This window comes from Ruditapes philippinarum, unplaced genomic scaffold (assembly GCF_026571515.1).
Source record: "Ruditapes philippinarum isolate M1 unplaced genomic scaffold, ASM2657151v2 ctg3423_1_1_1_1, whole genome shotgun sequence".
Lineage (NCBI taxonomy): Eukaryota > Metazoa > Mollusca > Bivalvia > Venerida > Veneridae > Ruditapes > Ruditapes philippinarum.
The window spans coordinates 93,140-118,039 of NW_026867151.1; the positions used below are offsets into that span (position 1 = coordinate 93,140).

Sequence of the window (24,900 nt, forward strand, 5' to 3'; positions counted from 1 at the left end):
AGGTCGATCTTAAGGTAACGTGTAACCAACGCCGATAAGCCTTTTACTCTGTCTTAATGCATTGAGAAGTTGCAGCACATTGAAATCAGTTTTGATGGAAAAAAAGCAAAATAGTGATTTTTTCGCAATTTTGAGACGCCTTCCCGCTGCCATGGTAACATGAAATTTAGGATTGAGCATGCTGTTACAGATGATATGGCTCAGTCAACATTTGTGCCAAGTTGCATTAGTATTAAAGCATTTGTCATAGTTTTTTAGCAGTTTGAACTTGTAACAGGAGGCTTTTCAATGAAAACGGACATTTTTCACAATATCCTCGTGTGGTAAAAGGTTAAGACCTGTCATCTGCAAAAAGTCTGGTTATAGTAAAAGGAAATCAGCAATATCATCAACGTAAATTAAAAATAAAGGAGGCCCAATTACCTTAATAAACGCAGCCATAAAAGTAACGTAATTAAGAGAGGAGGTACCAGTTTCTAGCCATTAAATAATTTTCTAGCCAATGAATTAAATCGAGTAAAGTTAAATACTGTCTTAATTTGAAAATTAAACTCAACCGACCGACCTTTAGATTCTTTCATGTGAGGAGCTATCCAGCTAGCGTACGGAACGTCGGTGGTTCTACTCAGGTGCTAAAGGTCGTGTCTGAAATAATTCACGGAAGGGCACATGTGGTCTTCCTCCACCAGTTGTGGAACGTCGCCAAATGACCTATACTGTGTCGGTGTGACGTAAAACCCAATCAAAAAAAGAAAAAAAAAAAAAAAAAAAAGGAAATCCCACGTTTCATTTGGAATAATTGAGTTGGTTTTCACTAACTGTGAAAATGAGTGCTGGTCGCTGTCAATACAGTAAATATTATTGAAATGTGTTAACAGCGAGTCATCCGTATATGTTCTTTTTAATTTTCGTATTTGTTCTTTTGAATTTTCCATTTTTGTTGCAATAATTATTATATTAAGATAATTTAGCGATACGTTCTCTTCCATTTCGCTGAATTATACGTTTACATTTTTTCCTTTAGTTTATATAACTTCGTTTCTTTATTTCAAAAGTTTCTAGTTTCAATAAATCATCTTTATCTTGTCTGTTTTCAAATACTAGAACAATTACAAGTACATGTACTTAAATTTATTTCACAACTCAATTTAGTGTCGTTCTATCACGTATATTAGTGATTTTCACAGTATTCGAAAAACACGGGTACCACATAATTTTCGGAAAACTACTTTCGTTTTCACAATAATTTATTACAGACCTTTGACGAGTTTGAAAAACTGCACAAAAGGTATGTGTTATTAATGCATTCTACAAATTTAAATTCAATTTCAACTCCCATTTAAGAGTTCTTTTTAATAACTCTCTATTAAAGATAAATAAATTAACACATGTGGATAAGTGAACAGATATCTAGGTCAGAATTATTTTTAAAACTAATGATTTTTACAATACGCTGTCAGGGGCGTAGCTGGGGCAATTCTAAATGTGCGCACAAACTTACGCACAGGAGTTTAAAGGGGTGCAAAGGCAAAGAGTTTTAGGATGATTCGACTATAGTATTTCACGTCCATATCATAACAAAAAAAAATGGTTTAAATTCTCAAATTAAAGACATTTTACCACTACATGTATTACTACTGTCGGTGTTTTTTTCAAATTGGTGAGAAATTTCATCTACATCGTACGTCGGCGCAATCACACTTGATTATAACGCGATGATAATGAGTCATTTCACATGAATAATATACAAATAGGCCTATAATCCTTCCAAAATTCATTTTTGAAACAGTTTGCACAGACACTCACTTGAAGAGCTACGTCTCATGCACATAGCTTACACGCAGCGTTTTGTTGCATTTAGGCCAACATTTTTATAAAGTGTATTACGGGACCGTATTTTTAAAGAAAAGCAAATAAAATAAAAGTTTATCTTCGAACTTTGATAAAATTTTGCAAAAAAATCTAAACGTATGACAGACACTTAGTTTAGCATTTCCACAGTTTATGATCATTGCACTATAATAGAAAATTTCTACAATTAAAGACATTAGGCGGATTCTTAAGTGTTGTGCGTCTTCGTGAAGATTGGGTATATTCCTTTATTTTCAGCCTGATTTTGGATGGGTGGGGGTAATATTATTTGCTCTCAGATTGTACTATATGGAGCAATGGATGCAGATAGTTACTTTATACATCCTTGAATAGTATGGAGGGCGTTCGTTGCCAAAATTCCAGACAAGTAAAGTGTTCCTTTTAAAAATTACTTTTGAAAATGCGAACTTGTATGCCTACCATTTTTATTGTACCCGTGCATAGCACATAATATGCATCTTAATCCAATCTTTTAATTGAAGGTTCCCGCCTTTATATAACAAGTTTACATATAGATCGTAACAACTGACCTAACATGGAAAACAACAACAAATTTACAAGTTCGTATCTTCCATTGCATATAATATATATATGCAAGTTTGCACACTTATAGATATCTATATGTACCTGAAATATACAAATGAAATGTAAAACTCAAATACAGAAAATATAGTTTAAAAACATGTTTCCAGTTGTAGTACTACAAGAGTAGGTTTACACAGTAACATGGTTAAGATGACAAAAGTAGATTCACAAAGTTAAACGATTTTATGTCATGCATGACGCCCGCCCTCTCTGATTATTTACCAACTTCTATATTGCGGACAGGTATAAAACCCCGTATCTCCCCTATTTCTAAATAAAGATGAAGGAAAACATGCCTCTTTCTTCCTAACATATTTTTGTTACAAAAGTTTTGTGTTTAGCTGCATCACTTGAAAATTGCTGATTTTACCATTTATTTGATACAAATGATTAAGATATTTTGTGCACTAACTGAGAAACATCGGCGATTTGGAATTTTTTAGGGGAAACATGACCAACTTAAAGCGAATAATCTTATTTATAATCTAAAAACCATCCAAATTGTATTGGTATCATTGAAAAATGTATTGGCACAAATTCTATTTTCAATAAAAACTATGCAAGTACTTGGAAAAATAGGATTTTAATGTGGCCACCGAGATTTCCTTTCCGAAACCATGAAAGTACTTATCCGTAGCACATATGTGCAATCTTTAATAAGGTATTTTCAGTATAAATAAATAATTATTAAAACTGATCAATGATCACGGAATAAAAAGTAAATAGGAGGCGCCGTGTTTATTTCAATCCAAAATTATCAAAATTGATTACGAAATAATAAAGTGTTGAGGGGACGCCGTGTTTTCTTACCGAATTTGAGAGTGTTATTTTCAGAGGAAACAAGTGATAAACTTTGTAACAAAAATTTTAATACATTTTTTAAATATTTAATTCATTTTTATTTCCGAGGCATTTATAGAAAGCTTATGGAGTAATCGTTCATTTGATACCAAAATTATATAACTTTTTATAAAAATAAAAAAGTTAGAAGGGACCCCGTGTTTCCTTCACTTTATTGAGAAATAGGAGAGAGGCGCCGGGTATTATACCAGTCCGTACATTTCCGTAATAGAAGATCGTAAATACTCAGAGACGGGCGGGGCGTCATGCATGACTTAAAATCGTTCTACTTTTGTCATCGTAAACATGTTACTGTGTAAACATACTCGAAGACTTATAGTTCTACAACTGGAAACACGTTTTCTTCAACTCTACTTTCTGTATTTGAGTTTTACAATTCATTTGTATATTTCAGGTACAGATATATATCTATAAGTGTGCAAATATGCTTATGTATTATATGCAATGGAACATACGAGCTTGTAAATTTGCTGATGTTTTCCATGTTATGTCAGTTGTTTGTTAAGATTTACATGTAAACTTGTTATTTAAAAGCGGATGCCTTCAATTAAGAGGCATATTATTTGCGGTGAAGGAATACAATCAAAAATGCTAGACATGCACCTTCGCATTTTTAAAGGAGCACTTTACATGTCTGGAATTTTGGCAACAAACGCCCTCCATACAATAGTGCCAAGCAGTAAGATTTTTACATGTTTATAAAATCACAAAATATTTGGTAATGTGTTTAACGGCTTCGCGAAACTAAAAATTGCTTATTTTAAGGTCACCTGCCCCCTTAATTGTATATATTGCCGTACTGGAACGGCGATAATTAGAGCATTTTATTACACATTACACGCGCACAAAGCAGTTAGAACACACGGCCGGTAATTATCATCCGTTACACAAGTTGATCAGAAATAATCCTGGCGGTCAAACAGTTGTAAAAACAACTCGGCACGATATAAGTAGTGTCAAAATAATCGAAGGACTTTGACGTATTTATGGTTAGATTTAACACGGACCGTAACAAAACTTAGACCCATGTGCAGGTTTTCATAAAGAAAACATATTGGGGAAATCGGGCTTCCATTCGAAATTCGACCCTTTAGAAGTTCTACTTAGATGGCCGATACTTACACTCACACACATTGAGTAAATCCCACTTGTATCATAGTTTGGGGACCTTTCTGTTGAAAATGTGTCAGAGTTAAATCGTAATACATATACTTGCACAGTGCGTTAACTGGAGTGCAGGTATTAGTTACCCGCACTCCAGAGCATGCCCATTCCATTGATTGGCTCATTTTTGCTGGGGATTACTTATTGTGACGGCAGAGAAAGGGAAAGTGATAGAAATTTTATATTCAGATGCTCGTTCATTGGTTACTTTTTTCTGAGGAATCATGTTGTGACAACAGGGAACGTGTTTTTATGTTTGACTATGATGCAAAAGAGAAAGAACATCAAAACACTCGGCAATCTGTTTTATACTCGGGGGCTACGCCCCCTCGTACAAATCAGATAGCCTCGTGTTTCGATGCTCTTTCTATTACATAATTGCCTAACGGTCAAGACAGTCCTCACCTTTCAGTAAAGTGGTATTTACAAGTTTACAAGTTTATTTAATACTCAGTTCATGAATAACATGACAATATGAGCTATAACATATTTACATAATAAACTATAGAGGCATATATGACATGCATAGACATACCTCGTATTTTCATACGAGGGAGAGACATTTTGTATTTCATATGTTTAAATTAAATACCAATAATGTTACAAATATATGCTTTGCCAAAGAGATCAGTCATATACTCAAATAACATGATCTTAAACTTCCGTTACTTAAATATTAGTTGTAAAAATGTTTAATATGCGACAGATCTTAATAGCAAAGCACACATTTTTGTAATAATTCTAAGATGTACTTCAGATTGCAACTTTATCTAATATCAAATTTAATAATTATTTCTTTAACAAATAAACAAAAATGCTTGTACTTATCATAATGTTTTGTATCTATATTCATAACAGATTTAAATAACATAATATTAGGTTTTCTTATATATTGGTGATCTAAATGCCTTTTTCAGAAGTGCAGAAAATTCTTTACATTCTAATATATAATGAAATTCATCACCAATGCTACCAAGACAGTTACAAAGTGTGCACTTTCGCTGATGAAGTTCTGTCCTTTTCCAGCTTCCTGTTTCTACTGGAAGTCTATTATTACGAGTTCGAAATTTAATAACATATCTAAGCAGGTTATGAGGTGTATTTACTAAGTATGGTTCGAATTTGAACGTTTCCTTGAATAATCGGTAGTTTTTACATTTACTAGAATTACTAACAATAGAATACCACTCATTCAAATATAAATCAGACAATTTCTGTTTAAAACAAGCATATTCAGGTTATAAAGTAAGCGTCGAGTGAACTCTGGAAAGTTAATAACATGTGAGATTAGGAGGGGGCTACCTTGTGGTGTCCTCAATAAAATAATACTGAATACCACTTAGTTTTGAGTACAGATTTTGAATTAATTTCGTCCCATATACAATTTAGTGCATTTTATACACGAACTGACAGTACTGAGAATTTTTTTATGCATGTTTAGTATAAGAAACCATAGAAAATCGTCCGGTTTTCGGAATTCAGAGGTTCCGGTATTCGGAGGATTTCTTTCAATGAACATATATGGAGAAAATACGGGACTTTTAAAATGGTCCGGTTTTCAGAGGATTCCGGTTTTCAGAGGGTCTGGTTTTCAGAGTTTTTACTGTACTTGAGGAAATAAATGTTGAGAAACAGATACCTACTTAGGGACAGAGATGATCCCATTAAATTTATGTCAGAAATTAAATTTGATCAGAAGTTTTGATTTTCAAAGGAGTGTGCATATTTTTTACCCGGAAGTAGTATGAACTATTGATAGTGTATTCAGCTCGCGGGATACCAGTACTTATGCCCAAAAAGAATTGAATTTATACTATTTCAAGTTGGAAATTTCTTGAATTTCCTTTTATCCGTAAAAACGATTGTTTGTCAATGTGACCGTCGATGATTCTGGACGCAAGGACTAAGATGATTTGTTGCATGCGTCTAGATATAGGCCTTTATAAATATTTATGTTTTAAACAAATGCCATTTAGTTTTTAAGTATTTATTGTTTTTTTTTATGAAAAATTAAAAAGCATAGTTAGATACAAGTTATATCACACTGATTGAATTTTGGGATTGACATAGAATTCCCAATCTATATATTTAAAGATATTTCAAAGGAAACATGACAGAAAAATATCTTTATGGCGTCATGAATAACCATGGCATAAAGTTAACGTTGATGACGTCTGGGTATTCTCATAAAAAAATATCAAAATCCACGTAGCAAAATAATATCTTGAACATTTGTTTAGCATGATTTATGTAAAATACACTATACTAAACGAGTATGCTGTTCCATTGCTTAAATCCAGTATGTAACTTTAATAACAGCTGAATAATGATTTACCGCTTCCATCGTTAGGTATTCCAGCATCACAATCAAACAGGGTTGTTTTGTTTGCTTGTTTGTTTTTGGTTCTGTTTTTTTTTTTGGGGGGGGGGGGGGGTATGTACAAAATCATTGCATTTGACTAATGAAATTAAAAAGGTTAAGACTTGTTAAAGGCATGTTATGCCTCTTTCTATTCTAATTCTTTAGAAAAATAATTAAAAACTATTCAAAGTTGCACTTAACGTGCAGTAATATGTTATGATGGTAGAAAAATGTCGACAATGTAGTATTTTGACTTCCATACAAAATGGTAATGCAATATGATTGTACCTTTTGCAAAAATTGAAATTTTGAGAAGAATTTCTAAGGCATAATGGGCCTTTAAAAATGTCATAAGAAAACATAATTATGTATTGCAAAAGAAAATCATTGACATAGAAAATTTGATGCTACTTTCAAAATATAAATTACGCTATTGAAATAAAAAAAGTCATTTCTAATTGTCTTTTTGAAGCCTTTCACTACTTTCTTTAGCTTCTTTTTTTTCGCCCTGTCTTTCAGATTTTCCAACATTATTTTGTTATTTTGGCATTTATACTTGGAAACTATTAAATTCTCTTTAAATTTCTCCTCATGCTTTTATTTTATCTAACACATATTTAAAATCGTTTTTTGTTTTGTTTTCTTTTAAATTAAGATTCTTAATAATTTATTTTTTTTAAAAGAAATTTTCCACTTTGGCGAAATACTCTTTTAAACGACATGGTTACAGTACTTTTTTGCAATATATATTGAGTTGTGTTATGCAATAAAACCGATCGGTCAACTTTTGAAGTCTCCCTCACGAGAGGTAAGGTTGAGTAAACAAAATGAATACCACTTTGCACATTGTGAGTTACTTACCGTTAGTCTACTCCAATGTTACTTGAGGTGACCTTTCGTGAGTTTAAGTCGAGATTGAGATTAAGTATCGTTTCTGAATACGGGCCTTAGTTGTCTAAAATGTTTAGGGCCTATTATGAATCATTGAAAAGACTGATTAATTTATACTTCGAAAATGATAAATTCCTGAATGTTGTTTGGTGGACAAATAGACAACAAATATTTTCGTACACATTTATTTGATTTACAATAGATCTATACAGTTTCTTGATAGGAAATTATGTGTTATTTTAGGAGTTTCTTTTTACTAGATCAATATTGAGTAAATTGGCTTTTTTAGCTCACCAGAGCTAGCTCGTCGTCCGTTGTCCATCCACACTTGTTCGTTAACACTCTAGCGGTAACTTTTATGCCTCAATCATCATCAAACTTTGTCAGGCTGCTTGTCTAGGGAATAGCTCGGATAAGTTTTGAACATGGGTCATCTCGCATGAAAAACTAGGTCACAGGAGCTAAATATAGAAAAGACATTGTTAGCACTCTAGAGGTCACATTTTTAGCTCGACTTTTCTATGAAAAGGGGAGCTATCCTACTCGCCCCGGCGTCGGCGTCGGCGTCGGCGTTGGCGTCACACCTTGGTTAAGTTTTTCGTACCACCCCACTTTATTTCAGAAGTATTACAAGTATGGCTTTGAAACTTACCATACTTGTTCACCATCATAACCTCCATCTACAGACAAGAGTACATAACTCTGTCAAGGTTTTGACAGAATTATGGCCCTTTTTTGACTTAGAAAGTGTATTGAGCTTGGTTAAGTTTTTTGTACCACCTCACTTTATTTCAAAACCATTGGAGGTATTGCTTTGAAACTGACCATACTTGTTTACCATCACGACCTTCATCAACAGACAAGAGGACATAACTCTGTCAAGGTTTTTGACAGAATTATGCCCCTTTTTGACTTAGAAAATACATTGAATATGGGTAAAATCCACTTATTGCCTTAACCCTTTGAGATATTGCTTTGAAACTTTTAATGCTATTTCACATCATTACCCCCATCTGTACGCAAGAGAAGGTAACTCTGTCAAGGATTTGTTTTAAAAATTAAGGCCTTTTATCGACTTAGAATCTTGGTTAAGTTTTTAGTACCAGTCCACTTTTTGACTGAACTGTTTGAGATATTAATTTGAAAGTTGGAATACTTGTTTACAATCATGATTCCCAAACATGTCCAGGAGAAGGTAATTCTGTCAAAGATTTTATTTGAATTATGGCCATTGTTCACTTTAAAAATACAGAGATTCTTGTATTGCCTTTTACTGCAAAAACTTTTTTTATTGGCAAGCAATAAAAAAGTCGAGCGCGCTGTCTTACGGACAGCTCTTGTTGACTCAATTATCATCAAACTTTGTCAGGATGCCTGTCTAGGTAATTGCTTGCATGAGTTCGAACATGGGTCATCTCAGATGAAAAACTAGGTCACAGGAGCTAAAAATAGGAAAACCAGGTTAACATTCTAGTGGTCACATTTTTCACTCAATTGTCATCAAACTTGGTGGCTACTGTTTGATACAAATATCCTGGAAATTGGTCTGAAAGTTTGTTTTGATGATTTCTAGGTCAAGTTCGAATATGGGTCACCTGGGTTCAAAAACTAGGTCACACCGCCCAAATATGGAAAAACCTTGTTAACACTCTAGTGGTCACATTTTTGACTCAATTATCATCAAACTTGGTCAGGATGCTTGTCTATGTAATTGCTTAGATGAGTTTGAACATGGGTCATCTCGGATGAAAAACTAGGTCACAGGAGCTAAAAATAGAAAAATATTGTTAACACTCTAGTGGCTACTGTTTTGATCCAAATATCCTGTAATTTGGTCTGAAAGTTTGTTTTGATGATTTCTAGGTCAAGTACGAACATGGGTTATCTCGGATGAAAAACTAGGTCACACCCCACAAATAGTGAAAAACCTTGTTAACACTCTAGTGGTCACATTTTTCACTCAATTATAATCAAACTTGGTCAGGATGCTTGTCTAGGTAATTGCTCGGATGAGTTCAAACATGGGTCATCTGGGATGAAGAACTAGGTCACAAGAGCTAAAAATAGAAAAACTCTTGTTAACACTCTAGTGGCTACTTTTTTGATCCAAGTATCCTTGAAATTGGTCTGAAAGTTTGTTTTGATGATTTCTAGGTCAAGTTCGAATATGGGTCACCTGAGGTCAAAAACTAAGTCACACTGTTCAACTATGGATAATCCTTGTAAACACTCTAGTGGTCACATTTTTGACTCACCTGTCATGAAACTTGGCCAGAATGCTTGTCTATGTAATTGTTCCGATGAGTTTGATGGGTCAGGTGAGCGATGTAGGGCCATCTTGGCCCTCTTGTTATCTTATGCATAAGTCTGATATTTCTGTAAAAAAGATGCCTTTATCAAAGTACTGGCAGAAAATCCCGAATTTGTAACACTGTAAGCATTTGATTATCTATTGACTGTTGGTCTCTTGCTTTCATTTTACTTCATTATTTGAAATATGAATAATTTTCAGAAATTTCATTTTTTTGTACATGCCGACCTACTATCTTAAAGATATTTTGAATTTGTTGATCCTTTTCATCTTTTGAAACTGACATGGTAAAATAATGTGTGTACCTCTGTGGCCAATTTGTTTAGGTTTCTGACCTCAAATCACTTTTCCTGTGATGTTATGAATTAGAACCCTGTCGGGAACTTTGGACTCTTTAATGTGAGGAAACTATCAGTAAGCTTATAATAGGCTGGTTGTTCTACCTGACATTGAGAGTGGCTGTTATACCTTTTTTGGACACTGTGTAAATGAAGGGACTAAAACTGGAATTTGGAGTTAAGTGGCATGTTTGCCCTAAATGCAAAAAGTAGAAAATAATATAAACTAGATCAGTATTAATTATTTACTAAAACAAAAGCGGAAGTGACTTAAAACATGTTTCGTTCAATGAATTTGTTTATAATCATGTTAAAAATACTTCAAAACTATATAATCATTGATTTTATGGACACAAAAATCAGTTTATTTTGAGTGTAAAATAAAACTGTTTTGAAATAAAAATATTTACCCTCTTTCGTAGTTCTATTTTCATTTCAAGGTCGGACTTATAAAAATTAACTTTATTTTTATTTTTACTTATCCCCGTGACCAAATTAAAAAAATGTCCCGTAAAACACTTAATAAAAAAGAATTGTTGGTCATACACTTAAATTCAGTTAAATAAATTTGTTTTAATAGTAAGATTAAAGACGAAAACGAAGATGTAGTAAAATACACTTTTGGTAAGAAACGTGTCCTTTTCTGCTCAATGTACAACACGTGTCACTTAGGCATATCTGAAAAGTGAAAAAGAGATGTTTGGTAGGTGGACATGGTTATGTGACTGCTGGTTTTTCTCTGAAAGGCAGTTTTATTTTAATATTGTATTTCGTTTTCCAACATTATATCCACATTTTTGTGCAAAGGATGATCTACTACATTTCATAATGATTTACAACTTTATCAAATAATAAAAAACATCAAAACGTGCCGTGATTAAGCGCAAGAAACACACTGGCAGTAACAAAGGTTATCATAAGAACTCTAGGACATTTGAAAAATCGGGTAAAAATTTGTTAGCCGGGGCTTTATGTTTGCAATTTTGCATTATAATAAGGTATTTATGTACAACAAGGATTAGATCAGAACAGGTCAAGTCAATAAGTGCAAATTGGCAAATTTGGAAATTTTACTCTAAAACTACCAAATTTTAAGCAAGAGGCGATGAAGAATGGCCTATGAATTAGTTTTTGACACATAATACAAGATGTAAGGCACGCTTAATCATTCAAGTTTAATTTAGCACCTAAAACTCACTTTTAAAGATGAACATTACCATTTTTGACGAGTGTTGCTGTAGTATATACAAACGTTTTCCGACGAACTCCGTAACAGTTATCATAAGAACTCCATCTTTCGTGTGGCAGTTCCTCCCCCATCCATGTTTTAGTTCGATTGAGTTAAAAGCTATAACCTTATATAGAAAAAATCCCGAACCTCTTCCCTGAATCATTCATTTCTAAGCACTGAGTGTTAAGTTTTTTGCACAATGAATTTACAGTAGAATCCCTACTGAAGACCAACTCAGATATAAGACCACCCCGCTATTCCGACCATTTTTTAAAAGAACGGAATTTTCTGTTCTTTATTTCAATAGTGACATGCTCCAGGATTGAGACCACCCCGGTTATCCACTTTTAAGACCACCAGATTCAGTGCCAATTCTTTGGTTTATTCTTTATTTGACCACTGATTTTAAAGTCAACACCTACCAAGATCACACATTTGTTTGAATTATCTTAAGGATGACACTTGATTTCACAAAGTGTCAACAACTGTTATTATAAGGTTATTGTATGAAAAAAGGCTTGAAAGTAAATTTTATAGTTACTGTGGTTCAATGTTGCTCTCAGCACATTCATTTTGTGAAGAAATAATTTCTTACATGATAGCTGAAATATGTACACTATATAATAATATTGGAATCAGACCAAAGGGAATTTAATATTAAATTTCTGATTAAATGTTGTAACATATATTGTATTTGTAAGTTAAGATATATATTGTTTGTCCATATAAAATGACTAAAAAAGACCATGGTCATAAAGTATGTAAGCAATGATAAGAATATCACAATTAAGACCACCCTACAATTAAGACCACTTTGATCCAGTCCTGATGGTGGTCATAATTGAGGGTTTTTACTGTATTGACAATGGATGACCACTGGGGATTTTTCTCCTTCGTATTCAGCAATTCTTAGATATTCCGACGCGTTGACCTAACGGTTTCAATTCACTTGCCCCTCACTGCTATTGATTCTTCAAAATAATGTAACTATACACACTTTTTTTTATTTAAACAGATTTTTTTTCTCCAGAATATGTTCATTTTTCATAATATCCACGATGACTGATTTTGCCATTTCGTTATTTCGTTTTTTCGTGGTTGGTTGGGCGACAACGCAAAGGAGCATGTATTTTTTAGCTCACCTGTCACAAAGTGACATGGTGAGCTTTTGTGATCGCTTTTCGTCCGGCGTCTGTCCGTCGTCCATAAACTTTTACTTTAAACGACATCTCCTCATAAATCACTTAGCCAATTTCATCTAAACTTCACAGGAATGTTCCTTTGGTAGTCAACTTTAAAAATTGTTCAAATAATTTAATTCCAAGCAGAACTCTGGTTGCCATGGCAACCGAAAAAAACTTAAAATATCTTCTTTTAGAAAACCGCAAGAGCTAGAGCTTTAATAGTTGGCATGAAACATAACCTAGTCAGTGTCTACCAAGTTTGTCCAAATAAATGCCCTGGGATCAAAATTGGCCCGCCCCGGGGTCATTGATTTTCCTTACTTTGTATATAGTAAAACCTTAAAAAATCTTCTTTTAAAAAACCCAAATATTTAAGCTTAGATATAAAGCATAAAACATCTTTTAGTGGGTGTCTACCAAGTTTGTTCAAATAAATGCCCTGGGGTCAAAATTGGCCCCGCGCCGAGGGTCATTGATTTTCCTTATTTCTATATAGTAAAAACTTGAAATATCTTCTTTTACAAACCTGAAGAGCTTGAGCTTAAATATTTGGCATGAAACATCACCTTGTCAGTGTCTACCAAGTTGGTTCAAATAAATGCCATGGGTGTCAAAATTGGCCCCGCCCCGGGGGGTCATTGATTTTCCTTATTTGTATATAGTAAAAACTTAAAAAATCTTCTTTTAAAACCCCAAGTAGCTAGAGCTAAGATATTAAGCATGAAACATCTTCTAGCGGGTGTCTACAAAGTTTGTTCAAATAAAAGCCCTGGGGTAAAAATTGGCCCCGCCCCAGGGGGTCATTGATTTTCCTTATTTTGTATATAGTAAAAACTAAAAAATCTTCTTTTAAAAAACTAAAATAGCTAGAGCTTAGATATAAATCTTGAAATATCTTCTAGTCGGTGTCTACGAAATTTGTTGAAATAAAAGCCCTGGGGTAAAAATTGACCCCGCCCCAGGGGGTCATTGTTTTTCCCTATATGTATAAAGTTAAAACTTAAAAATCTTCTTTTAAAAACCACAAAGAGCTAGAGCTAAGATATTAAGCATGAAATATCTTCTGAATGGTGTCTACCAAGTTTGTTCTTATAAGGGCCATTGGGTTAAAATTTGCCCTACCCCAGGAGTCATTGATTTTCCTTATGTGTAAAAAATCTCCTTATGAAAAACCCAAAAATTTAAAGCTTAGATATTTATCATGAAACATCTGTCTACCAAGCTTGTTCAAATTAAAGCCCCTGGTTTAAAATTGGCATTCGCCCAGGGGCCTATATAAAGGTGAGCGATTTCATGGCCATCATGGCCCTCTTGTCTTTTTTTTCGCACATTTACTATGTCAAGTCAGCGGCATTTAACCGCGAAAACGCGAAATAACAAAATAAGAATAAGAGCGCGGATACGATATCTTTCATGCGACAAAGCGACTATAGAAAATTAGTTTGTTTTGTCCCCCATATTAGACCTTTCTATCTTAAACGGACTTCGTAAACGTACTTCTTAATACGGAATGAGTTAAGGGATTTTCTCAATACATAAATGCGCGGAAATTAAATAAAATGAGCAGTTAGGTAAAACTGTGATGCAACGATTTCAACATATCAACATATTAAAGATTATAAATATAATTTATTTAAACAGAGAACAAAAATAAAAATAAAAATAAAATAAAAGTTTCTTAATTGGTAGACTTTTTTGTAGAGCTAATTTTTAACCAAAGACCAACATGGCATTTAGTTTTGAGTGTTGTGAAAGCAGGGCTAAAGGTAAATGTCATCACTGCTGACGCCAAGGTCATAGAGTAGTTTTGGAAAAACAAATTAGAGAGCCTGATTTCTCTTATTTGATTTCCAAGGGAGCGGAGCGCCTTATCCCCCTATCGATTACGTTGACCTGCTGCACACTTGAAACAGCCGGCACTAGGTGCTGAACTTGGTCTTAAACTGCTCTCTTATCGTTATTGTTGTCAACCTGTAATGTTTTCTGACGTAGACCGTCTGCGGAGCTCTGTTACCTACTCCAACATCATCGTCGTATGTATATTTGTATAAATATCTCTGTTACTAAAGTATGTATAAAATGCAGCAACGCTTCAGTGTGAAATTGCACGAAATTCTCGAGCGTTAGAATTATACAATAATAGTACATATGCTATACCGGCTAACAATAAACCTGAGGTCCTAAAAAATTGCCGATTTTCTTACAATGATACCTTTGAGTGGGAAAACCTGTCAGTTGCTATTACAAGTGTGTCGTTAACATATTTGTTATGTTAGACAACAATTGTGCTACTTTTCGCTGCAACACTATACTTTTGCATTATATTTAGATTTTTCAGAATGAACCTACATTGGCAGGCGGATGCTACTTATAGCATCACTTCCTTCTTTAGTTCAATCCCCGCAATTCACGGTCATGTTTAATTGCTGTAATGATGCTACCTCAAGACTCTGTACTAGATATTCGCAACCGTTTGTTTTCAAATGATTCGATTATATATTCCGAAAGAAACGTTTTTCCAAATTTTCTCGGAAAATATGTACAATTTCTATAATCTAAATTGTAAAGCACCAGCAACGTTTTTAGATATGTCATAGACTTAGAAATTACAGTCGCCATAAACTGTCTTCAGTAAATATAATTATATTGTTTGTGATATGGATACGTTGTTTACCAACACTTAATTGTAACACTTGTCACCATATTCAATGTATGCACCGCCTATGTACATGTTGAAATTCGCACATGTATACTTGCATTCCACACAACATTTGTGAATTACATCATTTGGCCAACCATAGATCAATGGTTAAGTAAACGTGGCGGCTGGGATAAAGTGTTGCTGCAATAGATGCAACATCACACGAAATAGTGCGGTCGCACTATTTCGTGTGATGTTGCATCTATTGCAACAATTCTATTCTTGATACTGTCACTTCCATAAGTTATTGTGAATTCAGATGGCGACCTTTGTATAATTCTAACACTCGAGATTTCGTACAGTTCCCACTGAAGCGTTACTGCATATTATACATATAATGACATTTACGTTTAGTCCTGCTACCACACCATGTACCAACACTTACTAGTATATCTTGAAAAAATCACGTCTTGGTCATTGGTTGAAAAAATAACACTACAATTGAGTTATATTTATACGAGGGTTGTTCGGGAAGTTCTGAGAATTGTTTTATAGCACACGTTGTAGTCGGGTTAGCGTAAATATAAATATATACACATTTATTTCAATATATACTGTACAGTATCTGAAAATATCATCATCATACACACAGAAACTAAAACATAATAAAAATAGTAAATAACCATATAACAAACACCCGGAGCACGCCGACGTCATTTGCAACGTTATGCAACGTTAAAGTCCATCGATCGTCGCACCTTTTCAACGTAGTCACCTGCAATTTCGATGCATTTCCTGTGTCGGCTGATCCACTTATTGTATGTTTCCACGTACCAGCTATCGATAAATGACGAAACTATAGCTTGCGTATGCTTAACAAGATCGTCAGCTGAGTCAAAGCGTTTTCCACGCAGCTGTGATTTGAGCTCCGGGAACACACGGAAGTCCATCGGAGCGAGGTCCGGGCTGTATGGAGGGTTTCTTCCTTCTTTAAAACGAGCATGCCATCTATACACTGTAGCCGGACTGCATTTCTTGTATTTTCCTGTAGAATTGATCATTTTCATTGTTTCTGTGGAAGACTTTTCCAGCGCAACACAAAATTTCACGATGCTTCGCAATTCAACGTCACCTATCGACGTCATGTTGTTTACTCAGTGGCTCTGGGCAACAACTTTAAAACAATGTTGATCCGTTGAGAATTTAAATAACGTTATTATATTTAAGGAAATGACGTCATGACGTTCCGCTGCTGACCAGCGTTTTCGCGCATTTTTTACGTTATCAAAATTACGAAATATTATTTATCACACACCCGTGCCGATTTTGCGACTCCGTAAATATGGTATTGCACGGCCGTGCATATATTTTGACGTGACGTCATTAGTGTTATACAAACATGGTGTAAAGACGCGCTAAATGTTAGCGTTATACTATAGGCGCGTCAATGAAAAATGACTCTTATTTCACTTTAAACGATCTTTATTTTGGGTATGTGATAAATAGAATATTAAATTCGTGTAAGTTCATTACTGAATTTATTGCACTCGTTGAATAAAATAATATTATGCTCGCCAGAGGCTCGCATAATATGATTTTATTCAACTCGTGCAATAAATTCAGTATTGAACTTACACTCATTCAATATCCTCTATTAGTGTAGCGCGTTATACCTTTCTTTAGAGTCGGACTTCTCCGGTGCGGCGTTATAGTGTTGCTATGGTTACTGCTGTTTCCGGCTATTGTTGTCTGATTCTATTCAAGTTTTAGGAATAGTTCCGTGATATGCTAATCTTAGTATGTGCAAAATATTACGTCTTAGAAACAAAAAATATAGGAGATATGACAAAATTCCCAGAACTTCCCGAACAACCCTCGTAAATGAAGAAATTTGTACTGTTTTGTTCGTTTGTTTGTTATTATTTATTTGGTTTTTATATAAATAATGGTTATATTGTCTACATGTGTTGATCGTTGATAGAAATACTATAACTAGCATATACATGTATAAATTTTATCATTTATGTTTTGAGAAAATCCCCCAATTTATTCCGTATTACGAAGTCCTTAAGATAGAAAGGTCTATTAGGCGTATTGTCGCGTTACATTTGGCGCTGTATCGTACTTTCGCCCGTGCGTCCCACAGATGCGACAACGCGACGGAAAGAGAAACGTTAATATTTTCGTTTCATTGTAGAAAATAGCCACAATAGATTTCAGGCATTTGTATTCAATATCTGCTCACTAAAAATCTCAAACCATTAATTATGAGGTTTACATAGGCTGTCGATAAAGATCCTTTGAAGTTTAAAGTCGAATTTGTCGTCTGCTCCGTCAAAATATAAACCAGAACCATACATGTATATCAATTCACTTGTACAGCATTTACACCAAACACAAATATGATGTACAGATGTTCATCGAACAGAAATATGATGTTCAACATATTAATCGAACAAAAATATGATATTCAACGTGTATATCGAACTAAAATATAATGTACAGCATAAACATCGAACACAAATATAATGTACAATATGTACATCAAACACAAATATAATGCACAATATGTACATCAAACACAAATATGATGTACAGCATGTACATCAAACACAAATATAATGTACAAAAGGTACATCAAACACAAATATAATGTACAACAAGTTCATCGAACACAAATATAATGTACAACATAAACATCGAACACAAAAATATTGAACAACTTACAAGTACGTCTAACTGAAATATAATGTACAGCATGTACATTGAACACAAATATAATTTTCAACATGAAAATCGAAGACAAATATAATGTACAAAATATACATCAAACACAAATATAATATATAATAGGTACATCGAACACAAATACATTTTACAACATATACATGAAACACAAATATAATGTACAACCTGTACATCGAACACAAATAGTGAAGGCAACTAGTACTGGTTAACTGCTGGACAGCTTGTCCAGGAATGATGCGGTGGCAGAACTGTGCTCTGGTTAATTCAATGTGGCCTACTGCCATGATCCGGAGTGAAAAGTACGAACACCATCACCACAAATATAATGTACAACAGATAAATCAAACAAAGCACAAACATTTTAGGCATTTAGCTACTTTGGGGTCGACTGGAGTCTTTTCATTTGTTAGCTCGACTATTCGATAAGAATAAGTAGAGCTATTGTAGTCACCCGAGCGTCGGCGTCCGCGTCCGCGTCGGCCTAACCACTAATGTTAAAGTTTTTGAAATACCTCAAATATTTTCAAAGTTCAATGACATATGGCTTTGAAACTTTGCACACATGTTCACCATCATGACCCCAATCTGTAGACAGGAGGAGGTAACTGTATCAAGCATTTTGACAAAATTATGCCCCTTTTTCAACTTAGAAATTACGTTAAAGTTTTTGTAATACCTCAAATATTTTCAAAGTCCATTGACATATGGCTTTGAAACTTTGCACACTTGTTCACCATCATGACCCCAACCTATAGACAGGAGGAGGTAACTGTATCAAGCATTTTGACAGAATTATGCCCCTTTTTCGACTTAGAATTTATGTACAAGTTAGCATACCACCTCAGATATTTTCATATTCTATTGACATCTGGCTTTGAAATAAGTTGAAATATTATACTCTTCTTTGTGAGTGTAATAGGACTCTCTCCAAGGCCTATAACTGTAACATGGATTTAAAGAAAAATTTTGCTCTTTTGTAAACTTAGAAAATTTTACATTATCAAGGCCCTTTTACTATCAAGCACTAAGATAGTCGAGCGTTGCTGTCCTACCGACATCTCTTGTTTATGTTTGCTCTATTATCGAACTTACTTATCAAGCGAAGTTGATTTTTGTATTCAACAGGTAAAATGGCAGGCAAACTTTCAATTGCTGATAAAAAGCAACTAGAACGTTATATACAAGCGGGTCCCAAACAGTTTGGCTTGCTATACAGCTTTACCAGGGATGGTGCAGATGCATCAGTTTTCCATCGACTTTGCGACAAACAAGGCCCAACAGTTACTGTCATTTATAACACTCAAGGTACAGTGTACGGAGGCTACACAGAGATAAGTTGGACTTCAGAGGGCGGGAAATACTATAGAGATGATCATGCTTTCCTGTTTCGTCTTTATCAAAATGGCAAAAGTAATCCGATGAAATTTCCAGTGAAAAAGCCAGATAATGCCATTTACTGCTGTAACACTAATGGACCGATATTTGGAGGAGGATATGACGTGAACACCTTTAGTGGAACCCTTCCCATTCAAACCAATCAGTTCACTCTAAACGGAGGATTTAATTTTGGCAGTGCATACGACATGGGTTCATGTTCTATAGAGCAGTTTTGTAACAACATCAAAACAGTCACAGACTTAGAGGTTTACAGCGTGTCTGGTAAGTGTCCCATCAAATCATTCTATTGAAAATAAACGTTTTTCCTTCGATTTATAAATATTTTTATCGTTTTCAATAACGACAATTTTAACGAAATGATTTATAAAAGTATTGTATCTAAATATAGCATTATTGGTAGCAAAAATAACAGTACAAGATATGCTTACGAATTATGTAAATAAGTATTATGTTACCTTTTTATATAGATATATATTATTAAGTTGATTGTCTATTTGATAAAAAAGTATGTCGGATTTTAATTGGACAGATACATCGTTATTACCACCCTGGAGAGAGATTGGAGGTTGGGAACATCGGGTAAAGCACTAAGTTGATTTGCTCATGCATTTCTGTTAACATTCAAGTTCTTTCCTGAATTTCTAATAAAAAATTGAAAGAGATATCCTTAAACTGTTTGACATATTCAAATACAATATTAAATAAAGTAACATTTACCTGTGTTTGAAAAAAAGTTGATGTAAATGTGCGCAATTTGTACTTCTTTACGTATTAATTAATTTATTTGGTTTTGATATATGCTTTTATTAATACCCCTTTGTCAGGATTTAGAAGATTTGAAAAACGAAATTGATGCGTGGACACCCCCACATGGAATTAAACTGAAAACAGCAAACATTCTTTTTCTGGGTCCGGTTGGTGCCGGTAAATCCAGTTTCTTCAATACAATTTCTTCAATATTTCGAGGTCATGTGACTGGACAGGCTGTTTGCGGTAGTGCGGAACAGAGTATTACATCGAAGGTAAACTGAAATTTTCAAAATATCTGAAATTACAATGCCAAGAGCTTAGATATTTGGCATGTATCATTGCCTTGAAAACCCCTACATAATTACAAAATTATTACCCTGGTGTACAATTGGCACTCAAATTACATGTACGTGGATTTATAGAGTAAAGAATTCTTAAAAGTCTTTTCCTCCAACTTACAGTATGCAGATATTTGACATGTAATATCACTTACCATAATTATGATAGTTACTACTCAGAAAACGAAAAAATATTTATTTCCTTAGAAACGAAATATGAAATTTATAACGTTGAAATAATCGTTTCAGATGATAGATGCTTATAACGTGACGATGGTAGCACTTAATTTGAATTTATTTGTCATAAAAGTAGCAAATTGTTAACAATGTAGTATTTTTACTTCCATACTAAATACTTAATCACTATAACTTTACTATTTGCCAAAGGGTAACAAATTAAAGAAAAAAGGTGGTTCAGATAATTGGTCAATTAGTTACTTTTTGGAAGACCAAAACATAATAATTGTTTTGGAAATAAAGATAAATGCGTTTCATGGACATAATGGGTCTTAAATATAGACATATTCCGGAGAGGTGTAATGAATGAGTCTGCTTTCTAATTTTAAGGTTATTCTTGATTAATAAAAACAATTTGCATGCGTACGTTAACATTTGTATCGTCTCGACAGTGTTCTTGTTAAGGGTTAAGGGAAGGAACGCTGACAGTGCCTTACGGAGAGGTTGTGTGTAGGTTATGTTGTTGGTTAAAGGTTAAACAAATCTCAAAATGCTATGAAACAATTTCGTTATTTTTGGTACCTTGATATAGTTGTCAGCCTTTCAGATTTATCCATCTTATGGTATAATGTGCCTCTGCAATAATTTTATATAACACAATTAATTATCCTTACTATTTATTTATTTACAGTACCGCATGTATCGTGTGCGAGGTTCCGCTCTGACAAAACCAATGAAATTTAGGCTATGTGACACCAGAGGGATTGAAGAAAATCAAGGTATGGATGGCACAGAGCTTAATTACCTTTTGGAGGGAAATGTACCAAATGGATACCAGGTTTGATAAGTTAAAGTTCAGATAATCCTCGATTATAAAGGTGCACTCGTTGTGTAATAATTTCGTAATGATAAATTCATCTTTGATGTCTAAACATATAAATATCTTTTATATTACCTCATGTACATTACAATTACATTTTCGTTCATTTTAGATCTCAGCACATTTTATTTCTTCAAAAAGGTCACGTGTATTTACTTTCAGGGTACCTGTTTATAAACAATATAGTATATAGTATTTCTTGTTGATTTTTGTTTAATCAAAAAACTTATCAAAATGTTTTATTTCAGTTTAATCCATCAACCCCGATTTCCCCAGACACAACTGGATTTGTTGCCTCACCGACATTGAACCACAAAATTCATTGTGTTTGCTTTATAATAGATGGTAGCACAGCGTCAGTAATGTCAGAGAAAATGTTAGAAAAGATTAAGGCCCTCCAGAGTAAAGTTCGACAAAAAGGTATGATATAACGGATTAAATAAAAGTTTGTTTTAGACTTTATTGTAACCACCAACAAATGTTAAATGGGATACAATTATTAAATACCTTAGTGTCATTTGTAAATTATTATCTGTAAAGTCAAAAGTGTTTGTGTCTCAAAATAATTTATATAATACTTGATATTTTGATTTTAATTGCAGAAATATACAACATGTACAAAGGATTTATAATGCAATAATTTTACGATTTCCCTAAATTTTACAACTTTAAAACGGTAATTATTTTAATATCATTTTCTCGTTATATGTCATTCTCATTATCTCCAATAATTGAACCGTCCGTCCGTCTGTCCATACGAGGTTAACCTAAAACGGCAAGTTGAATTTAAGTTCTGCCTGTACCAATTGCACCATAATTTACACATTTACTAATCAATTCAAAGTATATGATTTTGGCAAGTTACATAACTATGTTTTTTTCTTAGTTAGTGCCCTTTTCTTCTCTTTTAAAATGAATAGGATTAACCTAAACCTTCAAGTTGGATATATCTTGTCCTGTCTGTTCTGTCACCAATGCTAAAAATAGATTTTTACATACTTGGTCATATGGCCTTTATTTCTTGACAGACATCTTTCATATTTGGTAGGAAGATTACTGACATGACATGCTTCCTTTGGATTTAGTACAAGGTCATTTTGATCAAGGATGTCTTTGATAGATTTCAACACATTTGCTTATACAGCCTTTATTAATGACTGACGTTTTCCATATTTGGAAGGAAGATAAGGTCACAAGGTGCTAACAATAGATTGTTTTCGTACACTTTTTATTATACAACCTTTATTTTTTCACCAATATCTCACATTTAGAAGGAACATACTTCAGGTGGTCCTTAAAGTTTGGGCGGAGTTTGTGGTCACTTGGTTCAAGGTCAAGGTCGTGCATGTATAAACCTTTGATGAGTTGAACAATTTTCAACTTCATCAAATAGCAACGACATGCCAACTTATATTTCTCACAATTATAACAAACGGTCCTGATTCTGTCTTTACAATTTGTTTGGCAGTGTTTCCGTCCAAAACGGATTGAATGGGTAAAATGTTTTTGAAAGTCTGTTACTGACACGAATCCTGGTCGGGGCATCCGTGTTTACCAAACACGTTTTTGTCATTAAAACTTATTTCATAGCAGCTCTGCGAAATTGCCATCATTGTAGAACATGTTATCATTTAACTTCTCATTTATTAAATGTCAATGTATTGTGACGAATTCTATAATCATGCTTTTGTTATTGATTTACTATAGGTTTATCGCAAGTAGTCCTAGTAACTAAAATCGACAAAGTCTGCTCAAATGTAGAGGAAGATGTGTCCACAGTATTTCAGAGCGTTGCAATACAAGAGCTTGTTGATACAGTTTCTAATATCCTTGGTGTACCGAGGAGTCACGTGTTACCAGTCAAAAACTATGAAAAGGAAATCAACGTGAGGGACGATGTAAGTTTACTAGCGCTTCATTCACTGCGACAGATTCTCCGGGCATCTGAAGATTTCATGTTCAACCTTCTTGATATGCTGGACGACGAAAGGGGTGATTCAGAATCTTTGGAATAAATGATATTTCAGCAAGGCAAACATACTCGTATATCAATCAATTCCTGACACATATTATCATGACTTTTTGTTAGCACTGATCAGTTGATCATGGCCAATTACATTATTGATGTTCTTAATCATTCTTGAAGACAGCTTATAACTTTAGTATACTGTTTATAGTGCAATATGTCTACCATATATTCTCATATATAAAAGATGTTGTATAAGGGTAATGCTAATTACTAAATTAGTTTTCTGGTTTCTTTTGTATGCACCAACTGCTTTTTTCATTTTAAACCCAGCCAATATTATATTCCATATATTCTACATCATTTATATTTTGTCATGGATACAAGTCATTTAATATATTTTAAATGACAAATGCAAAATTTTGAATGGTTGAGTGTATGGTATTTTCTGTGTATTAAAAAGCAAGTCATATTAATTTAAGTAAGTAAATGCTAGTAAAATAAGATATTGTTGGATAATTTTCAAAAACAGTTTACATGTTATTGTACGCTTAAGCATACGAATACAAATTAAAATTGATTTGAGTACTTTGTTCTTTTTTCCATGAACATGAGAAAATTGACCCGTGTTAATACGTGTTAGCAAAATGGAAAATAATGAAATAGAAAGAATTCAGGCTTGTGCAACTTTAATATCTTGTCCTGAACCGATTAATAGATTGTGATAAAACTCTACCGAAATGATCTTTGGGCAGGCCCTATTAAAGTTGGTTAAATTGTACCGTTGTGCTGAATAAAATGGCTGCCAGGTTTATAAATAGAAAACAAATCTGTATCCATATCTCCTTATTTATCGGGTAGATTTTGATGAAACTATTATTCAAGAATAATCCTGGGATAGTTTTCTATACAAATTGCTGAAAATTTAAATTGTCCGGTCTTCTAAACAAAATAAATTTCAGAGCGAAAAAGAAAAAGTCTATAAAAACAAACAACCCCCAAAAATTGTTAAATTGATAAGCGATTAAGGGCGTTCATGGCTCTTTTGTTACAGAAAGAACTGAAACTGAATTACTTAATTCCACCAAGTGAAACTCACTCAGGACCATACACAATCTTGTAATAAGATACAGATTATTAATAATTGATAGGTCTCTACTCTGGCCTTTTATTTGAACAACAATTTAATCACACATTTTGACA

At 33.7% G+C, this 24,900-nt stretch overlaps 1 protein-coding gene across 1 annotated transcript; it reads left to right on the top strand.

The window, feature by feature from the left end:
- Positions 1–1,190: 1,190 nt before the first annotated feature.
- LOC132735034 (interferon-induced protein 44-like) lies at positions 1,191–24,277 on the top strand. The gene is made up of 7 exons (XM_060721933.1): positions 1,191–1,288; positions 19,314–19,847; positions 20,116–20,165; positions 20,411–20,608; positions 21,543–21,689; positions 21,980–22,151; positions 23,439–24,277. The coding sequence occupies exons 2-7, from the start codon at positions 19,319–19,321 to the stop codon at positions 23,744–23,746; spliced, it is 1,404 nt and encodes a 467-aa protein (XP_060577916.1). The 5' UTR covers positions 1,191–1,288; positions 19,314–19,318; the 3' UTR covers positions 23,747–24,277.
- The last annotated feature ends 623 nt before the right edge of the window (positions 24,278–24,900 follow it).